Source organism: Pestalotiopsis fici, assembly GCF_000516985.1.
Source record: "Pestalotiopsis fici W106-1 unplaced genomic scaffold PFICI_Scf_4, whole genome shotgun sequence".
Classification (NCBI taxonomy): domain Eukaryota; kingdom Fungi; phylum Ascomycota; class Sordariomycetes; order Amphisphaeriales; family Sporocadaceae; genus Pestalotiopsis; species Pestalotiopsis fici.
Genome location: NW_006917094.1, coordinates 4083352 through 4100332, shown reverse-complemented (window position 1 = coordinate 4100332; position 16981 = coordinate 4083352). Strand labels below are relative to the sequence as shown.

The 16981-nt window shown below is 49.9% G+C and overlaps 5 protein-coding genes across 5 annotated transcripts; 3 read left to right on the top strand and 2 right to left on the bottom strand.

Annotated features, from left to right (window-relative positions):
• Nucleotides 1-56: 56 nt before the first annotated feature.
• On the bottom strand, nt 57-1835 carry PFICI_07228 (uncharacterized protein; the record flags this gene model as incomplete). The annotated part of the gene is made up of 1 exon (XM_007835809.1): nt 57-1835. The coding sequence occupies one exon, from the start codon at nt 1833-1835 to the stop codon at nt 57-59; it is 1779 nt and encodes a 592-aa protein (XP_007834000.1).
• A 1272-nt stretch (nt 1836-3107) lies between these two features.
• PFICI_07227 (uncharacterized protein) lies at nt 3108-4351 on the top strand (the record flags this gene model as incomplete). Its single annotated transcript, XM_007835808.1, has 2 exons — nt 3108-3434; nt 3506-4351. 2 exons carry the CDS (start codon nt 3108-3110, stop codon nt 4349-4351), a joined length of 1173 nt encoding a protein of 390 aa, XP_007833999.1.
• A 718-nt stretch (nt 4352-5069) lies between these two features.
• Nucleotides 5070-6999, bottom strand: PFICI_07226 (uncharacterized protein; the record flags this gene model as incomplete). The annotated part of the gene is made up of 3 exons (XM_007835807.1): nt 5070-5156; nt 5226-6300; nt 6455-6999. The coding sequence occupies 3 exons, from the start codon at nt 6997-6999 to the stop codon at nt 5070-5072; spliced, it is 1707 nt and encodes a 568-aa protein (XP_007833998.1).
• Nucleotides 7000-10428: 3429 nt separating this feature from the next.
• On the top strand, nt 10429-11289 carry PFICI_07225 (uncharacterized protein; the record flags this gene model as incomplete). The annotated part of the gene is made up of 1 exon (XM_007835806.1): nt 10429-11289. One exon carries the CDS (start codon nt 10429-10431, stop codon nt 11287-11289), a length of 861 nt encoding a protein of 286 aa, XP_007833997.1.
• Nucleotides 11290-13715: 2426 nt separating this feature from the next.
• Nucleotides 13716-16630, top strand: PFICI_07224 (uncharacterized protein; the record flags this gene model as incomplete). Its single annotated transcript, XM_007835805.1, has 3 exons — nt 13716-14319; nt 14382-15598; nt 15662-16630. The coding sequence occupies 3 exons, from the start codon at nt 13716-13718 to the stop codon at nt 16628-16630; spliced, it is 2790 nt and encodes a 929-aa protein (XP_007833996.1).
• Between the last annotated feature and the right edge of the window lie 351 nt (nt 16631-16981).

The window sequence follows — 16981 nt, the reverse complement described above, 5'->3', positions numbered from 1 at the left end:
GGTGATGCTATAATGTTGTAAGTATTGAATGAAAATAGAAGTGCCATTATCCTCGCTTACATGAAGTCGCTTCTATCATAGATGTTCAAGTCGAATCCATCGTTTTCGTGCTTTCTGGCATATGGCGTAATGGAAACCTTTTTACCAGGTTTGATGAAGCGTTTGCACTCATGAAGAAGCTGTTTGCTTGATCTCGGTGGGCCGATGATCAATGTACAATGCGACAATGGGCATATGTCCTCGTCGTCATCATGGTCAATTTCGTCTTCGTCTGCATCATCATTGTTTCCATCGTTGCTGTCGTCTTGTCTGTTTGAATTGACGTAAGAAATTCCCTTCGTTCCTGAGCTCGCGCCCAATTGCTGCATGGGGGCAGGTGTTGTGACGATCAAGGCAATTATTTGTGCCGTCTTGCCGAATCCCATCTGATCTGCCAATAAGCCCCCCATGCCGCTCTTCTCCAGCTCCTTCATGCGCGCAACGCCTATCATTTGGTCGTTGTATAAGCCAAAATTCAATGTGCGGTGGTGCCACTTGTCTTGGTAGCCAACGAATTCTCTTTTCCCGAAGCTTTTAAGGCCGGCGTTGATGTCCGCGATGTCCCGTGAAACTTGGTTTTTCGGGCAACTCGGATCAGCCGCCTCTCGGAAGGCAACAAACTGCTTTTCTTTAGTGGCTCCTTTGATCTTGAATGGATCTATTTCTGTGATGTTTTTTTCGTCGCCAGCACCACAAGATTGCGGGGGGTTGGCGGCGTTCGATTTGTTCAAGACCCTTCTATTATCTCTCTTGTGAGGAAGCTGCTGCATACCGGCATCGGCGCGGACCTTGTTATTCTTGGAATTGCTCCGATTGCTGTAAGGTGGTTCTGGGAATACCTCTTCCACTCGAGCCTCTTTGGTGAGATTGTCACTGTAGTGAACTGGCGCGCCGTGTTGGTCCTGAGTTTGATTTGGTGCATTGTTCAAAGCTTCTTCGGCTATATTTGCATCGCATTCTTGTTTAATGACAATATCCGATACCTTGGCAGTTCGATCCTTATTATGGATATTTTCGCGGCGTTCCGTAATGTTTGACGCCTCTCCTGTCTTTTCTGCGGGCTTCTCGCTGCTGGTGCTTTCCAGTTGTCGCACATCAGCCTGTCGGTGATCGTTTGCGGCGTCGACATCCATCATCTCTATCTCAGGATGTTCTTTCGTTTCTTCCACTAGAGCCTCCGGAATACAATTGTCACTATTGCTGTTTTGCACGCTGTTTTGCTCATTGATCTGATTGAGGTTATCGTTGGTGCCTGCTTCCACCGTGTCGTCGACTTCTTGTTTGATGGTAACCTGTCGGGCCTCGGAATCAGAAATGCCTTTATTGGAAGACTTAGGCTTGTTGACCTGTCTCTCATCACTGCCAGCGTCTGGCTGGGACATGGTCGTATTGTAATGGCCCTTGGTGTTTTCCATGTCTTGCTGGCTTTCGGCGCGCTTTATGCCGTTCGTGATTTCTGTTGGAGGCTGTAGATCAACCTGTTGGTCATCACCAACGGGGTCCGTCTCCATGACGTCTGCTCCAACAACTTGGTCCACAATCTCCTCCACTCGTGCCTTCTTGAATTGCCTGCCATTGGTGTCCATATTGGATGCATCGGCGGCTGTTCTCTTGGAAGGAGGCATCATTTGACTTTGGAACTCTTCCTTGATAGGCTTCGGTGTGTCTGTGGCGCCATCGCAAGAAGTGGCCATTTCTGTAGTTGCGGATTGACCCGGGAGCTGGGTTCCATCTTCTGGTCTCTGACTGCCTGTTGAATCAGTCGTCATGACCTCTCCGTTTGGATCTTCCTCCATGTTGGAAAGTGGCCGTAGGCCAGGCGAATGAAAGGAACTTTGCAGCCTAACGAATGTTGAGCTGACAAGGAGAGTGATGAAGAAGAAGTAAAGATTGGGGATTGGATTGTGGGGTTGTGGAATGGGAAAAGGAAGTAGAAAAGGAAGGTGCTTGGATAATTCTGGTTTTTGTAGAATTGAGCCTGGAAAGTATGAGTTCTTGTCAATACGAAATGACTTGAGCTATCTGCAGAATTCTTCGTGCGAGGTAGAACAAAAAGTTGACGTCAATGTTCATGGGGAATTTAGAAGCATCCGGCTGTTCTTGACTTGTCTATAGTGGCCGATGGTGGAAGAATGTGAAAAAAAAAGGGAAAATGTGTAAGACGGAAGGAGTCGGTAGATGGACCAATGTGCTGTATTGTTGTAGCTCAGTTGTGGAGCGAGGCAGTTGACAACTGATTGTTCTAGATATTTGAATCAACCTCTAGGCACGCATTGTAAAATGTGGAAAGAAGGCGAAAAGCGTGAGAGAACAAAAAGTCAATGAAGACTTGAACAGCTGAGAGTAGAGTGGATTGAAGAGGAAAGAGACAGTTGGAGTGACCCAGCAGATGGAGGGATGATGGAATTGGAACGTGGTTTGGGAAAGAGTGAAGAATATTGAATGTAGATGTAAAGGGTTTTGTGATCAATATCTTCAGCCACAAGGTGAGGTAGTCCCAAGAGCAGGGGACGATCGCTGTCGGTTGGGTGTGAAAAAAATACCCGTGCAGCTTTATACGATTTGGCAGTAACTGATAGATTGAGCCGAAAGGATGGAATCGATCCAGTGCGTGTTGGTAAGTACACTGCTGTTGACCAACTCGTCAAATGAAATGAAGTGCTCTTTTGCACAAGAGAGAAACTCCTGACAGCTGCAGTATTGGCAGCCTTTGAAGTGTGTGGCTGGCTACTATAGTTATTTTGTTCGATACTCCTCGGAATTCTGTTGGCATATCGATGTTCTTTCTTAGCGTGTTGGGTCTTCTAGTCCTCCAATGTGGCAGGCACGGGGACTGCAAAGGGCGCTTTCCCTCTTTCAATCCAATTTCGAGCTGCCGAACAAATAATCTGCTTTCCCTTGTGGAAACGCAGTTGGATTATTCCGGTCCACTGATTTTAGCTTGGGCAAACACATCTATCGATAATTGCTGTTGAATCCAGCTTCGACGGAGGCACATTCAGACATTTATTATCGTTGCATCGGGGACGCATACGACGAGACTGTCGAAAGTGGATGCCTTTGCTATAATGGGGTCGTCATTTCCATCTTTTCAGTCATTCTACCAGCACGAGGTGTCCCAGGATGCAGATTGCCCCCAGCACCAGAAGTGTCACACCGGCGATGGCTTCACAGGACAAGAGATCTCTCTTGCGCTGGACCCTGTCTCAAAGTCATGGAGTCCTAATAAATCCTACCACAAGCAAGCCATTTCTCTTCTCAAAACAGGACCAGGCTACTGGGAGATCACGGGAAGAATCGTCAACTTTATACGACCAGGCAAACGAAGCAATCCGCAGCTGTCTACACAACATCAATGTCTCATATTATTGAGTGACGAAACTGGTGTATTATCTGTAAGTCCCCCCCGGGCGGCCACCACAAGAGGGCTTCATCAGAAATCTTCACGACAACTCACGCATGACAGGTGAGAATGGTATACCCCAAGCCCTTCGATTTTGATTTCATCTTCGGCCAACGAATCACAATCTATACGACGTCCATCACAAGCTCTTATGATTCGGAGCCCGGAGATATTCCTCATGTCAACTTCTGCACCACCATCTCTCCCGGTCGAAATAGTGCCACGCACATAATCTTCCATCAGGACACGACTTTCTCTGATCATACTTGCCGGACTCCTCCCCCATTGCATTTCCAACCTGGACTGATGTGTTTGAGATCATTCATCTCCAGTGGTTTCGATGTCAGTGACGTTCAAATTCTTGTCTGTGTTCGTTCTGTAGGTCCACAAAAGAACATTCAACGAAGAAAGCGAGAAGCTACTGTTGATTTGGTCGAGGTTGGCATCTTTGACGATACAGCTACAGCCGTCTTGATACTATGGGGCGATCATGCTGCTTCCGCCAAGTCGTTCATACCGAATCAGACACTACTATTGATTTCACAACCTACTTGCAACTCTATCACCCCAAGCAGTACAAAAGGCCAGCCAGCCGCTGAATTGAGTATTGGATATAACTCCATGGTCTTTATTGACCCAAAGTGTCCCCAAAGCAAGTGGCTGAGCACGAGAATCACGGAGATATCTCGACGAGATAGTATCGTAACAATCATTCCCGAAAGCATCTGGGACGCTGTGGATATCGGCAGTAGCAGTGCCACCAGGGGATTCCTCACAATCGCAGAGGCTGATGAACAAGTCCGGCAAGACCCTGGAAGAGATTTTATGGGTACGATGCGCTTGGTTATTATGGAGGTCAACATTATAGCACTATGTCGCAAAGCGATGTTTTGTTGTGCCGAGTGGTAAGTTCTACAATCTTGCTCATGTAGAGCAACGTTGAGCAGAGCTAATGTGATTGCAAAACCAGCTGCGGCTTCCCCATCTATTCCAACAAGTGTACCTCAACGTGTAAAACTTGTGGTCAGCAGCAAGAACTAACTGTTAACCCACGAGTTCTTGGATCACTGATTGATGAGAGTGGCGCTCTCACAGCTGCTGGGCTTGCCTGGTCCAACGATGCATGGACGAGATTGTTCTTCGGCAACACTCGAGATAATCAACTAGAATCGGATGACAATTTATCGATAATCCTCCAGGAGTCATGGGAGGATATAACCGTACTCGACACTAATTCTTTGAAGGATATCGAGGACCAGTTATATTGCTCATGTATAATTGTGAAATTTGGCTGGTCATCACAGCTAGGCAGGCTTTGCATTCTGGGAGTTCAATGGTAAATCGGGAGCTATGGACAAAAGATGGACACTTTACAATATCCTGTCATTTGCAAGTGGTTGACACGAGTCAGGAAACAACATAGAGACTTGTGCTTGAGAGGCGAAATGGCTCGGAGAACAAAAATGCACCTAACAGTCGTTTCAAGGAATGCACACACATCAAATCTGACGAAGTTTTTGAATCGTTCTATAGTCTTATGTACTTTGATCCGAATCCTAACAGATGTACAGCCAGTCGTTACGAATAGTTTTCGAGTGATTTGGGTCCTGATGGGTCGTCGGATGGCTTAGGCAAGCTTCGAGGTTGCTGGCTTTCTGTCCCCCACTTCCTTGGCAGCACGGTCTCTCAGTTCCTTTCTCAAGATCTTGCCAGACTACATGGCTATTGTTAGCAATTGTTCCAATCCATATTTGACGGTCAGAAGAGAGTGATTAGCACTCACCGGATTCTTGGGGATTTCTGGCACGTAGACGACTCCGCCCTTGAGCCACTTGTACCTGACAACCTTGTTCTGCATCCAGGCGGCAATTTCCTTTTCCGAGACCTTGGCTTCGGGATTGGGCACAATGTAGGCCCGGGGAACCTCTTCACCATTAATGGTGACACCGACGACGGCAGCGTCGACGACAGACTTGTGGTCGAGCAGGACGCCCTCCAGCTCGGCCGGTGCCACCTGGTTGCCCTTGACCTTGATCAGCTCCTTGAGGCGATCAATAACGTGCCAGAGGCCACCGGGGCCGTATTTCTCGACAAAGGCGATATCGCCCGTCTTGAGCCACCGCGTGCCGTCGGCATCGACGTGGATCGTGCCGGCCGTGGCTTCAGGTTTGTTCCAGTAACCCTTCATCAGCGTGGGGCCCGAGACCCAGATCTCGCCAGACTGGTTGGGGGCGGTAATCTCGCCGGAGCCGTCAAGAGCCATGATCTTGCCCTTGCAGTTGGGCATCATTTCACCGACAGCGATGCTTCGGAACGAGGTGTTGGGGTCCCAGCCGATACAGGTGCAGGTCACCTCCGTCATGCCCCAGCCTTGATGAACCAGGACATCTCCAGACGGCCACAGCTTCTCTACCTCGGCGCTGACTTCCATGCTGAGTGGTGCAGCACCACTGCCGAGACCTTCGATGGAGCTGAGATCGTATTTGCGGGCCAACGGGTGCTTGGCCAAGGCGACAACAATGGGCGGGACGCATGTCAGCGCCGAGATCCGGAACCGTTGCACATACTCGAGCATCTTGACGAAATCGAACGAGGGCATAATGTAGACGGGTGTCCCCATGCGCGGGAAAATCGTGATGAAGTAGGTCTGACCAAAGGCGTGGTACATGGGCAGGAAGCAGAGCTGGCGGGCTCGGCGAGCCCAGTCTTCATAGTCAGATTTGAGCTTCTGGATGTACATGACACCAGCACCATTGGCAATATAAGAGTAGTGGCTGATTTCGACACCCTTGGGGACACCCGTCGTGCCAGAGCTGTAGTTGAGACAGCAAGTGGCAGTCTTGGGATCCGAGGGTTCACTGGACAGAGAGACGTGGTTAGCAAAGCTATGAAAAGAAACAAAGACTTTCCAGTCCCACAATCTCACACGCACCACCACGTCGCATGGTATGTCTATGGAGCACTGGGACAAGCACTCAAAAGCATTAATTTTGACATTTGCCGCGTACTTACTACCAATCCCACTTCTCAGCTTTCTCTATCGGAGCGAGCAAAGAAGTCCAGTGCTTGGCCCCCAAAGGTGCCTTTCCTGGGGTCGGGTCGAGGGCTGTAGCATCGAAGCTGTAAACTTTGGACTTTGGCAGACCAGCTTCGGCGGCGGCCTCGACGGCAATTTCCATGCTGGTGTCAGCGGCAATCAGAAAAGCAGCGCCGCTGTCCTTGAGCTGGTACGCCAGCTCCCTTGCGACAAAACTCGGGTTGGCGCCGGTAAAGACACCACCGGCCATCAATACGCCCATGAACACCACGGGGGTAAAGAGCTTGTTTCCCGAAAAGAGAAGGACCCTGTCGCCGGGTCGCAGTCCTGCCTCGACAAGGCCAATTGCGAGTCTCTTGGACCATAGTCGGTATTGCGACCGTGTGAGAAAATGCGTATCGGGTCTCTCGGGGTCAATGTACTGAGGAGTCTCTGGCAATGGATCAAAGGACGACCCAAAGGTCCATTGCTGCAAGGAACCGCCTGGAATATCCGCGGTCCAGCGACTGAGGATCGGCATGGTGGTTGAGTGTGTCTATGGCAATCAGCCGGAAGTGTTGCGATTTGCTTGCTGGCAGAAGTGGCTAATGAATGATGGATATCTTTTTGGTTATGGTAAATTGTTAAAAAAGATTGTTAATCCTGATGATTGTTGTGGATTGTGGTTTCGTATTCTGCACGATAGTCGACTGTGGACCTTGCTCGAGACTAGCCAGTGTATACCAACAATTGCATTCTTCAACAATGACAGAGTGGGAAACAGGAGAGAAATCTCGTCTACATTGCAGAATTGGCAAGGAACAGCTGCAAGCAAAGCCATGGACGCTCGGATCTGGGAGTCCTGCCTAGGACTTGCTGCAAAGAGCTCTTTGCGGACCCTCTTCAGCTATCTCTCCTGAGCCGGTTCCCCTCATGACCCCCAAACAATCCACACAAAGTCGCATGGCTGAGAATTGCATTGATTGGTCCTATAGGCGACGGGGTTCGACAATTCGAGAGAAAAAGAAGGCGTTACGAATCCCCCGCACTTGCGGATCCAACTTTGACGATAGTGCAATGCGGAGAAAAAGCTGGGGTTTGGAGAACATGCCGAGGCTGGAATGCCCCAATTGGTATAGCGAATAGTCGCCAACCCTGGGCTTTTTTGCCTGGAACCCCCGGAAGCAAATCAACAAGTAGCCAGTTAGATCTAACCCTATATGAAGGGGGACAATTCTACCGAATTTCCCGTCCGTTTTTTTGCGAGCCATTACAACTCCACCATTGACTAGGAAGTCGTCGGCCATCGGAGCCGCCTTCGCCGCGGCTTCAAGGTGCTTGCTTGCTTGTTGGGATAGGTCACAGTCGAGAGAGAGCACAACTGCACAAAGGTCGTCTACTCGGGCTAAGCCTTTGCACCCTCCATCGCGGGCTCCCCTATGCCAATGAAAAGCGAGAACAAAATCGTCGTCGTCTGCATCTCTGTGGCTCTTTGGCAAGGGTGACGCAAGTGGCATATATCCGGGCTTATGCGATCCACTGCCGATTGATACGAGAGTCAGCAGCTGGGGTTCTCACCGCTGCGATCAACCTGCATCAAAATGCTGGAAAAGAAACCAGACATTCAGCGCCAGATGTGCGAGACTGCGCTTCCAATTGCGAGACTGGAATATTTACTCGCGTTTGAATTGCAGAGCACCGCCATCGCTTCTTGTCGCTGAAATGCAAGCACAAGTTTCGCTTAGCATCGTGTACTTTTTTTTTTTTTTTTTGCCCTTTGCCAGCCGTGTGTCCAGACGGCTGGGATTGAGGGGCCACGACTTTCGGAAGTGTACCCCAATTGGCTTCAGGATATATGTTTGCGCTTGCAAGCTGACAAGATGGCATTAGGATCTGGTATAACGTGAACCACGCTTATAGGGTCTTACATGCTCCTGCATTGTACTAATATGTACACATACACAACAGCCAAGTACACCACGCTAGAGTGTCGCTTCGCCAGTCAAGATCGCTGGTGTCGCCATGAAGTCGTCAAAGGGGAAAAAATTCAAAATATGCGTGCTGCGTATATTTAATGCGTATGACCGCCTGCCGGATGAATCAGTTGCAAAGCCGACACATGACACGTCGGACGGTTGCGCATGATTACTCTTGACGTTGTGCCCTTGACTCGGCCAGAGGGAAGATCCAACGACTGAAGCGCTTTGTCCGGCTTTGCCCGTATGAATAGAAACCCTTCCATAAATTTGAAGTCATCATATCGCATCGTTCAAGATGGCTTCAGAAGCATATCAATCAAAGACGATGTCCGGCTGTACCACTCTGGGCTACAACTCGAATGCAATTCGTCAAATTATGATGCGGCAGTTGCACCTGTAGTTTGAAATATCCTGACGGCATCAACTCGGCAGGCAAACGATTGGAGTAGAAAGAAGTCAAAGGTAAGGACGACAAGACTCGCCGATCGACTACCAAGACAACCAAGACAAACAAGCCTTGTCATTTACTCTCGGCGCTGCTGTCATTCGGCTTGGCTATGAGGGAACAGACGGAATAATGTTGCCTCCATCAGTAGTATCAAAAGGGAGAAAGTCCCGAATTCTGTGTTCAGATGCAGAGCTAATTGGACCAGACAGGTCTCCATGTTTCACTAGTCCGGAACAAACACGGCCTTTCAACAGCATGACGCTGATTATGATATGTTACCTGGATACTCGAGCCGAAATGACTCTTCTAGAATGGTCTTGACTGAGTTTGGACCTTGGTGGCTCGTTGAGGCCACTTAGAAGGAGCTTGGTGAGCACTGTTTCATCGCATCCAGTGTAGTCAGGAGGCTGGGGGAAAAAAACTGCATTTTCTTCTTGCAATTGCAACTGTACCGGCGGTCCGGACATGATTCCAGTCAAAGGTGCGGTTTGCTCAAATGCAATAATCGTCGGCGTTGAGGCTCGGTGCGCTCAATGAGGGTCCGAGCCACTGTGATCCGATCGTGTTTCCCAGACACTTTGCGTTTGAGCTCCTAAGAAAACAGCCCCAGTTTGTTGGGAACTCTCAAAATCAACCGAGTATAGTCTAGCCTGGATGGCAGCAGCCAATCAGACTAGGTTCCAAAACGACTATTTCCCCATTGGGACAGAACTTGATTCATGGCGCCAAAACATGACTGTGGTGCCAAAACTCGGGAGAAACAGCATAGCCCCCAGCAGCGAACAAGCACAAATGCCTGAGTGCAATCATACAGTTTCGAGAAATGATGTGCGGATCCTCGCTTTTTCTCTACGATCTCCCGCAGCCGCACCGAAACTTTGACCTATGGGGGATCTTCTTGTCCCGTTGCCTCCGCCCCCATTCCATCCATGGGGGTTCATGGGTGTACCCGCCAATTAGACTCGGGCCTATTGGACCTATTGGTTCGGCCCTCCTTGAGCCAATCGCAACTATTCCTCGACTTTTACTCAACTTTATTCTGACTGCCGGATACCCAGCGCGCGGATACTGAAGCAGGACCCCTGGTTTCTCGGATCAACAACGACCCTAGTCAGAGGTCGGATCACTGCTTCGACTGATCTCTGCGGTGGCTCATCTGTGCTCTTTCAGACATTTGTTGGTATAGCTTCAAACCAAGAACACTACTGCAAGGCTAGACGCGATGCGAAAGGATGCCGAGCATGTCATCGGCTTGTGCCAAGTCTTCCAAGATCTTTCCAAGACCTGTCAGCCAAGGCCGACCCAGATTGTCTATATAAGATGAGTTGATCATTCCGGATCAGAGTTGGAATTCTTTTTCATCATCATCAAGCATCAATCACTCTAATCAACCCCCTTCAACCATCTCCTTCACTTCTACAGAGCCTGGTGCTCCTTGTTAATCAATCTTTCCTCTTACAGTCTCTACTTTACTACTACTTTTTCAAGTACTACTATTTTATTTTCGAGTATAACCTCTAGACCACCCTTTTAATCCATCAAAATGAAGTACGCTACCTCCATCCTCATTGCCGCTTTCGCTGCTACCAACGTCCTTGCCCACGGTGTCATCACTGAGGTGCAGGGTGCCAACGGTGTCACCCTTCCCGGTCTCTCTGTTGCCGACGGCACCCCTCGTGACTGTCCCACTCCCGGCTGTGGTTCCGAGGCCGACACTTCCATCATCCGCAACAAGGAGCTCGGCACCTCCAAGGCCAGCGCCCTCGGCCGCACCAACGGTGGTGGTCCCGTCGACGCTGCCAAGATGGTCGCCATCTTCATGGACGGTGCTGGCGGCAACAGCTCCTCGACCAAGGCTGCCCGTGCTCTCCACGCCGAGAACAAGGCCCGCTACGCCAAGCTCGCCGTTCGTGCTTCCAACGGCGGGTCCAAGACCCCCAAGGGTACCAGCGAGACTGGTGTCAAGGCTGCCACTGGTGCCGCCTCGGACGGAATGCCCACCACTGCCGACGACGGCACCCTGACCATGACCTTTCACCAGGTCAACCAGGACGGTGCCGGTCCCCTCAAGGCGGCCGTCGACGCCACCTCTGGCGGCACCGACCCTTCGGCCTTCAAGGAGGCCGAGGTCACCCAGAACGTCCCCGGTATTGGCATTGGCGGTCTCTCGGGCGCCACCACGACCGACTTCCCCGTGGCCATCCAGATGCCCGCCGGCATGACCTGCCAGGGCTCCGTCGGCGGTGCCGAGAACGTCTGCATTGCCCGCCTCCAAAACTCGGCCCTGGCTGGTCCCTTTGGTGGCTCCGTCGCCTTTACCCAGAGCTCCGCTGCCAAGAAGCGCGCCATTGAGTACAACCTGGCCAAGAAGCGTTTTGCCCGCGGCCTCGAGTCTAGCCAGTAAATCATTGGCGGCCACTGCAATGGAAAAGGATTTGACCCCGATCTGATGTGGAGGGAAGGGTGATGGGGAATTTGTATATAAGCTCGGAAGCAGAGCTGACCCACCCCTGGTCTACTTGAGAGGAGAAGTGGCGGGGGGAACTGGTCGAGAAGAAGGTTGTATATACACATATAAAAAGCTGTCTCCGGGTTGAGACAGTGAAATATAGAAAGAGTGACTGATGGAAGGGTTGGTTTTTGGATTTCAGTATCTTTGATCTTGACCATCCTCTTCAGCACTGGACGGTTCCGCATGCGGGCCAAAATTGTATATAGATACCAGCTCAGTTTGGTTGGTGAATGATGAGTCTTACGTTCCTTACTTAGTAAATATTTACAATTCCTATCTTGTTCAACTAGGATGTTCAATCGTGAATAAATAAATGTTCTAAATAAATGCCATGTTGTTTTTCATAATCTCGTTGCATCTTAATAACTTGCATATAGGTAGGTAGTATGATGGTGGCTCAACGAATGAACTATCTCCAAGACTTTTGACATGTCTTGGCATTGCGCCAACGCAACAGATCTCCATATTGCTCAAGGGTAAGGGGGAAAAAAAAATCTTCAGGTCCAGTTTTAAGGCTGGATATCCCTTTTTGGACAATTCTCGAAATTTGAATTTCTGGTTCAATGAATCATCGATTGCATTCACGGAGCTGGCATGGCATCCGTTGCGATATTGTATCCATTCAATTCTGTAAGTCTTTTGTCAATCGTGTCCGCATTGCAATGAGTGAATTCGAAGTGAGGACATGCGAATGCATATGTGCCTACTCCGGGACCGAAGAACGAGCTTTGCTTTTGGCTCACGCTCGTACCGGAAGCAGTGAAGCCCATCAAGTATTGATTTGGGAATTGTGTAGGAGTGCAAGGAATGTTGGTGAATGGATAAGGGTCCATCTTTTGTCAAACGATCATTGCTGTTTATAGTCAGTGGTACGTGCTTCCCCTATTATTGGCACGGTATTCCGTACACACATGTTGGCAGCAGGTTTGCCTAATAACCTAGGTCAAGTTAGGTAATTAGCATACTTAGTAATATCAACAACGTGGCTGTCGATCAGAAGAGCAAAACAGTTATCTAGCCCAAGTAGCGTGCGCGATCAGATCACTTGAGCCTTTTGATGGAAACGGTCAGTGATAGTCTTTTTCAATCCTCATGTTCCCTATCTGGAATTTGCGTCTTCTTAAATTAGCATCAGCTAAAGAGGCTGAAGGGTTGAGAACTACACTACACTTACTTTAGCGGCTACCCGATAGGATTCGCTGCACCTAACGGCCGCTAGAACTGCAGGAATCGCATTGGTGGGCACGTGCGGATTTCCAAGCTGGGTCAACCGGGTTGGACATTAGTACCGTAGCTGCGGTTCAGTGTATCCAAGTTAGGCATGTTGGCAGGGGGTCAATGACAATGCGCCGCGCCCCCCCAGTCACAGCCTCAATTGATACCGCTAATAGTACTGATGAATTGTGTTGTGCCTGTATGGAACTGTTCATGATGACGGAGGCGGACCGGGGAATGCAGACAGACGACGCCACATTAGATCCGTACAGATATCTCTTCCTTTTGCTTCCCCAGTGATTTAGCATACACTGACTGGAGATCCACAAGAGCTGCCGTGGAACACATGCACAAAGGGGAAATCCATCCCGTACATGAGGCAGGTAGTACGAAAAAAAAAGTGCGGGTTGGGCGGGAGCGCCTGCCGGTTACACACCAACCTGATACAACAAGTCTCAACTTAAACAAAACGGGAACAAGGTAGAAGCAAACAACGGGCAGGGGAAAAGAAACGGGAATATCATGACATGATGAAGCTGCAATTCATGCTACAATCCGCCTCGACAAGAAAGAATCAAATTAATTCCATTACCAACAACATTTCAACAGACTCTTGACCAGGTTTGTGATCCCACAAAATTCTCACCTCCAGTCAGCTGTGGGTTCCTGCGCCAGCAACACGCTAAGATCGTCGAAGCTCGTCGGTTCTGTTTTGCGAGAGCCACAAGCTTACCCAAGGTAGTGTGTTAAACATTCCGTCTTCTTCCCAGTCTCGTCAGTCTCGTCACACACACAGCCCAACAAGCCAACGAGCCAAACAAGCCCTTCCCTGCTACCAGCTAGTCCCTACAGGCGTTCAATCCCCTTGCCTGATTCACACCAGGGCTTAGATGGCTTGCTAACCATAATCGCAACTCTCCAGGACCAATCAGACTCAAATCCATCTCTCTGCTCCCCTGCCGGCGATACTTTATCACACCATGCACCTTTAATACTGTGCCATGGCCACCACGCTACTATTCGATCTTCCCTCACTTTTTTTTTTGACTTGGTGATCTATCTGTTCATCCGACCAGCACTTTCGGGAAGACAGCCCACAAGCTATGGCTGGGTACCAGCATGATGAGGCAAACGGTGCCCCGCCAAATCTTCTCGGAACAGTGTTCCCGGGTCGATATGTTTATCAGAGAATGGACGCTGCCGAGAGCCAAGCAGATGTCGACATGGCAGAACTAAACTCTTTGGACCACAACACCACCAAGGGCGGCATGGTGGTAAATTCGTCTGTTCCCATGGATCCAATCTCGCCAGCAACGGTACCCAACTCTCGTTCAGGAACGAGCCATGGCGCTGAAGATGTGTCTCCCATAACACCTGGGCAATCAGAAGTTGCCCAGAGTCCTGGCGGCACCGACTCAAATAACTCCAGCGCGCCCAATGCACCGGCAGCCGCCCCGGCAGTTCGGAGACCCTCGAGGAAATCCAGATTTACGGAATTGCTTAGAAGGTCTCTTTCGTCATCAGTTTCGTCAAATGACGGCCGCACAAGGTCCTTGTCAGGATTTGAGCCCGCCAGAGAAATGACCCAGCAGGATACGTCCTACAACCCTACCCGATCGCAAAGTTCTGCCCATCAATTAGATCCCATTAGGGAAAATGAACCCCCAGGAAACAGAGATGATGTGGATAACTTCTCTTTGAAATACAGTATGCATAATTCTCTCGCTAAATCCAACCAAATGTGTGCTGCTAACCTCTTTGGAAAATAGGCCAGGCCCCGTTGGATTGTCACTCAAGGCGAGACGTGCACGTTCGGCGACGTAGTTGGCTATACATTATGCTCATGATATTCTCTCTATATTCGACGGTGCTGAGTGGAATCTGGTTCGTCGTGGCCATTATTCAGCCGAGATATGGCAAAGGCATCTCTTCAAGCAACGGCGCCGGCGTTGTCGCCCCGTCTACAGCATCATTGGTAACAGCACTGCTGGCCAAGACTACAGAATTGACCTTTGTGACCGTTTTTGTTGCCTTTGTTGGTCAAGTTCTGACACGGAGAGCCTTTATCAAGGGATCCCAGGGTGTCACTCTCGCTGAAATGACCATGCGCAACTGGATCATCCAACCCGGCTCGCTGTTTACACACTGGGATAGTATACCATACACCGGAGGAACTTTTCTAGGTGTTCTCACATTGGTTGCCACCCTTGGCGGCATATTCTACACAACTGCGTCGGACGCCATGGTCACGCCCAAGCTAATATTCGGCGATTGGGAGCACCGGGCAATAAGTGGGCGCGTTAAGGCTTCCTATGCAAACCCGTACTATGTCTTGGATTCATGCACTACACCCATCAATAAGACTATCGATGAGTGGAACGCTGGGCCATCATGTCTTGCCGTCTATTACTCAGGTCAGTCGTACCGGAATTTGCTGGAGTTTATGGCAACTTGGCAAAATCTTGTCAACTCAAGCCACACGGCGTCGACAACCGATATTTATGCAAGACCTGGAGGGACTGCACTCCTATACGACAACACCACCCTCTACCCAGCCTGGGTCGATGGCGAATATAGCGACCCGGCTAAACAATTCGCTACCGCCAAGAGAGTCATCAACAATGTATCAATGTCTATGCCTCATCCAGGAATATACCAGGCTGCGACCGACCCCACAAATGGCATCCTTCAGCCCAGCGACTTGTCAGGTGTGGGCGAGTATCAAATTAGAGCCAGTGTGGCCTCTCCGAGTGTGAACGTTCTATGCGCAAACCTCAACAGAACAGAGCTGGAGCCACTCATCTATGCAACGTGGCCAGACGCAAGAACTGTCGGCACCGAAATACCATTCCAACGTACCGGCGTTGCCGACTGGATGGACGACGTCCCTGTCGCCAGCGAAGACGAATGGCTGAACTCGACAGTTGTAGATGATATCTTTCTCTGGGGTGAGAAGTACGGGCGCCGTCCACCCGTCTTCCCAATGGTAAGCTACTCCTTCTGCTCATGCTTTGACTAGCCTTTCTTGAGCCTTGCTGACTCTGTACAGTATCCCATTGACTATAACATGATCACAAATACGTCGGTCATCAGCTCTGACTCTATATATATCCTCGCCAAATCCGGTCTAGTTGAAGACTACACAGTATGCCAGCTACGTTCATGGTTATCGCCCAAGTGCTCGACGCAATTCAATATCTCGGGCATCGCTGGTGCGCAGATGCGCGCGCACTGCGAAGATACGCATGATGAGAATGCCTATTCTCATTCTCAACCAGCTATGCCCGAGACTGGCAATATGGACTGGAAGAACATGGTGGACCAATGGCGTCTGAGCATGGATCTAAATGGCGGCTCAACTAACAGCAACGCCTCCAACGCGCGCATCTTGACAAACTTCATCCTCAACTCGACTCGCCTCGAGCCACTCCTTCCGTCCATGGGGGAGGCCCTTGCCGTTTTGGCTTCGTCAACTCTTGTCATTGGCGGGCAGGACGCATCGTTTCGACAGTACTGGGATGCGTCCTACGGAGCACAAGAATTACCAAATGGCGTATACGAGGAGTTTAATGCCACCATCAAGATGCAGCAGTACGCATCGGCACATACCGAGGACTGGCAAGCCATCTTCTACCCAGTTCTAGGCCTTGTCTTCGTGGTCAATGTCGTATGTTTGCTCTATCTTCTCTTCGTCTATGGCATGGTCACCGACTATACGGAGCCGCGCAATATGTTTGCCCTTGCCGTCAATTCGCCACCATCGCGTCAGCTCGATGGTAGCTGCGGCGGTGGGCCGGAAGCTCGTGAGCTCGTTGTCCCCTGGCGCGTCGGTTATGCCGAGAGTGCAAACCACTACTTCTTTGAAGAGGCGAGTGACCGGCCCTTGAAGGGCAAGTGGAAGAATTCGGCCGCCGCGAGCCGCACTTCAGGTTTGAACCTTTTGGCCGAGCAGACCAATGAAGGAGGAAGGTATCGAAGTAGCTATCAAAAGCTGAGTGCCAGCCGGATGTTTCTATGATATGGTAGCATGAGATCGGTGGATGCAGCTGTAACGATAGAAGAAAAGCGCGTGGGCTTTTTCGCATTTACGCCTGGTTGGCAAACAGCATAGCAATGGCGTTTTTTTTTTGTGTTGTATTCATTTAGCAAGTTAATAATATGGCATTCGGTTGCCACGGAGGCGGACCTCAAGAGATATACACAGGAATAACTGGAATGCTGCATATATGTACAAGATCAAGTACATTGAAGAACAATCGGCCGACAACACCTATCTGGAAGTTGATCAATTTAATCGCCTTTGTCCCAGATTATTTTCCACCTTTGCTTTCACGTGGACTGAATCGTCAAGACTCTGCATCCTCGATTG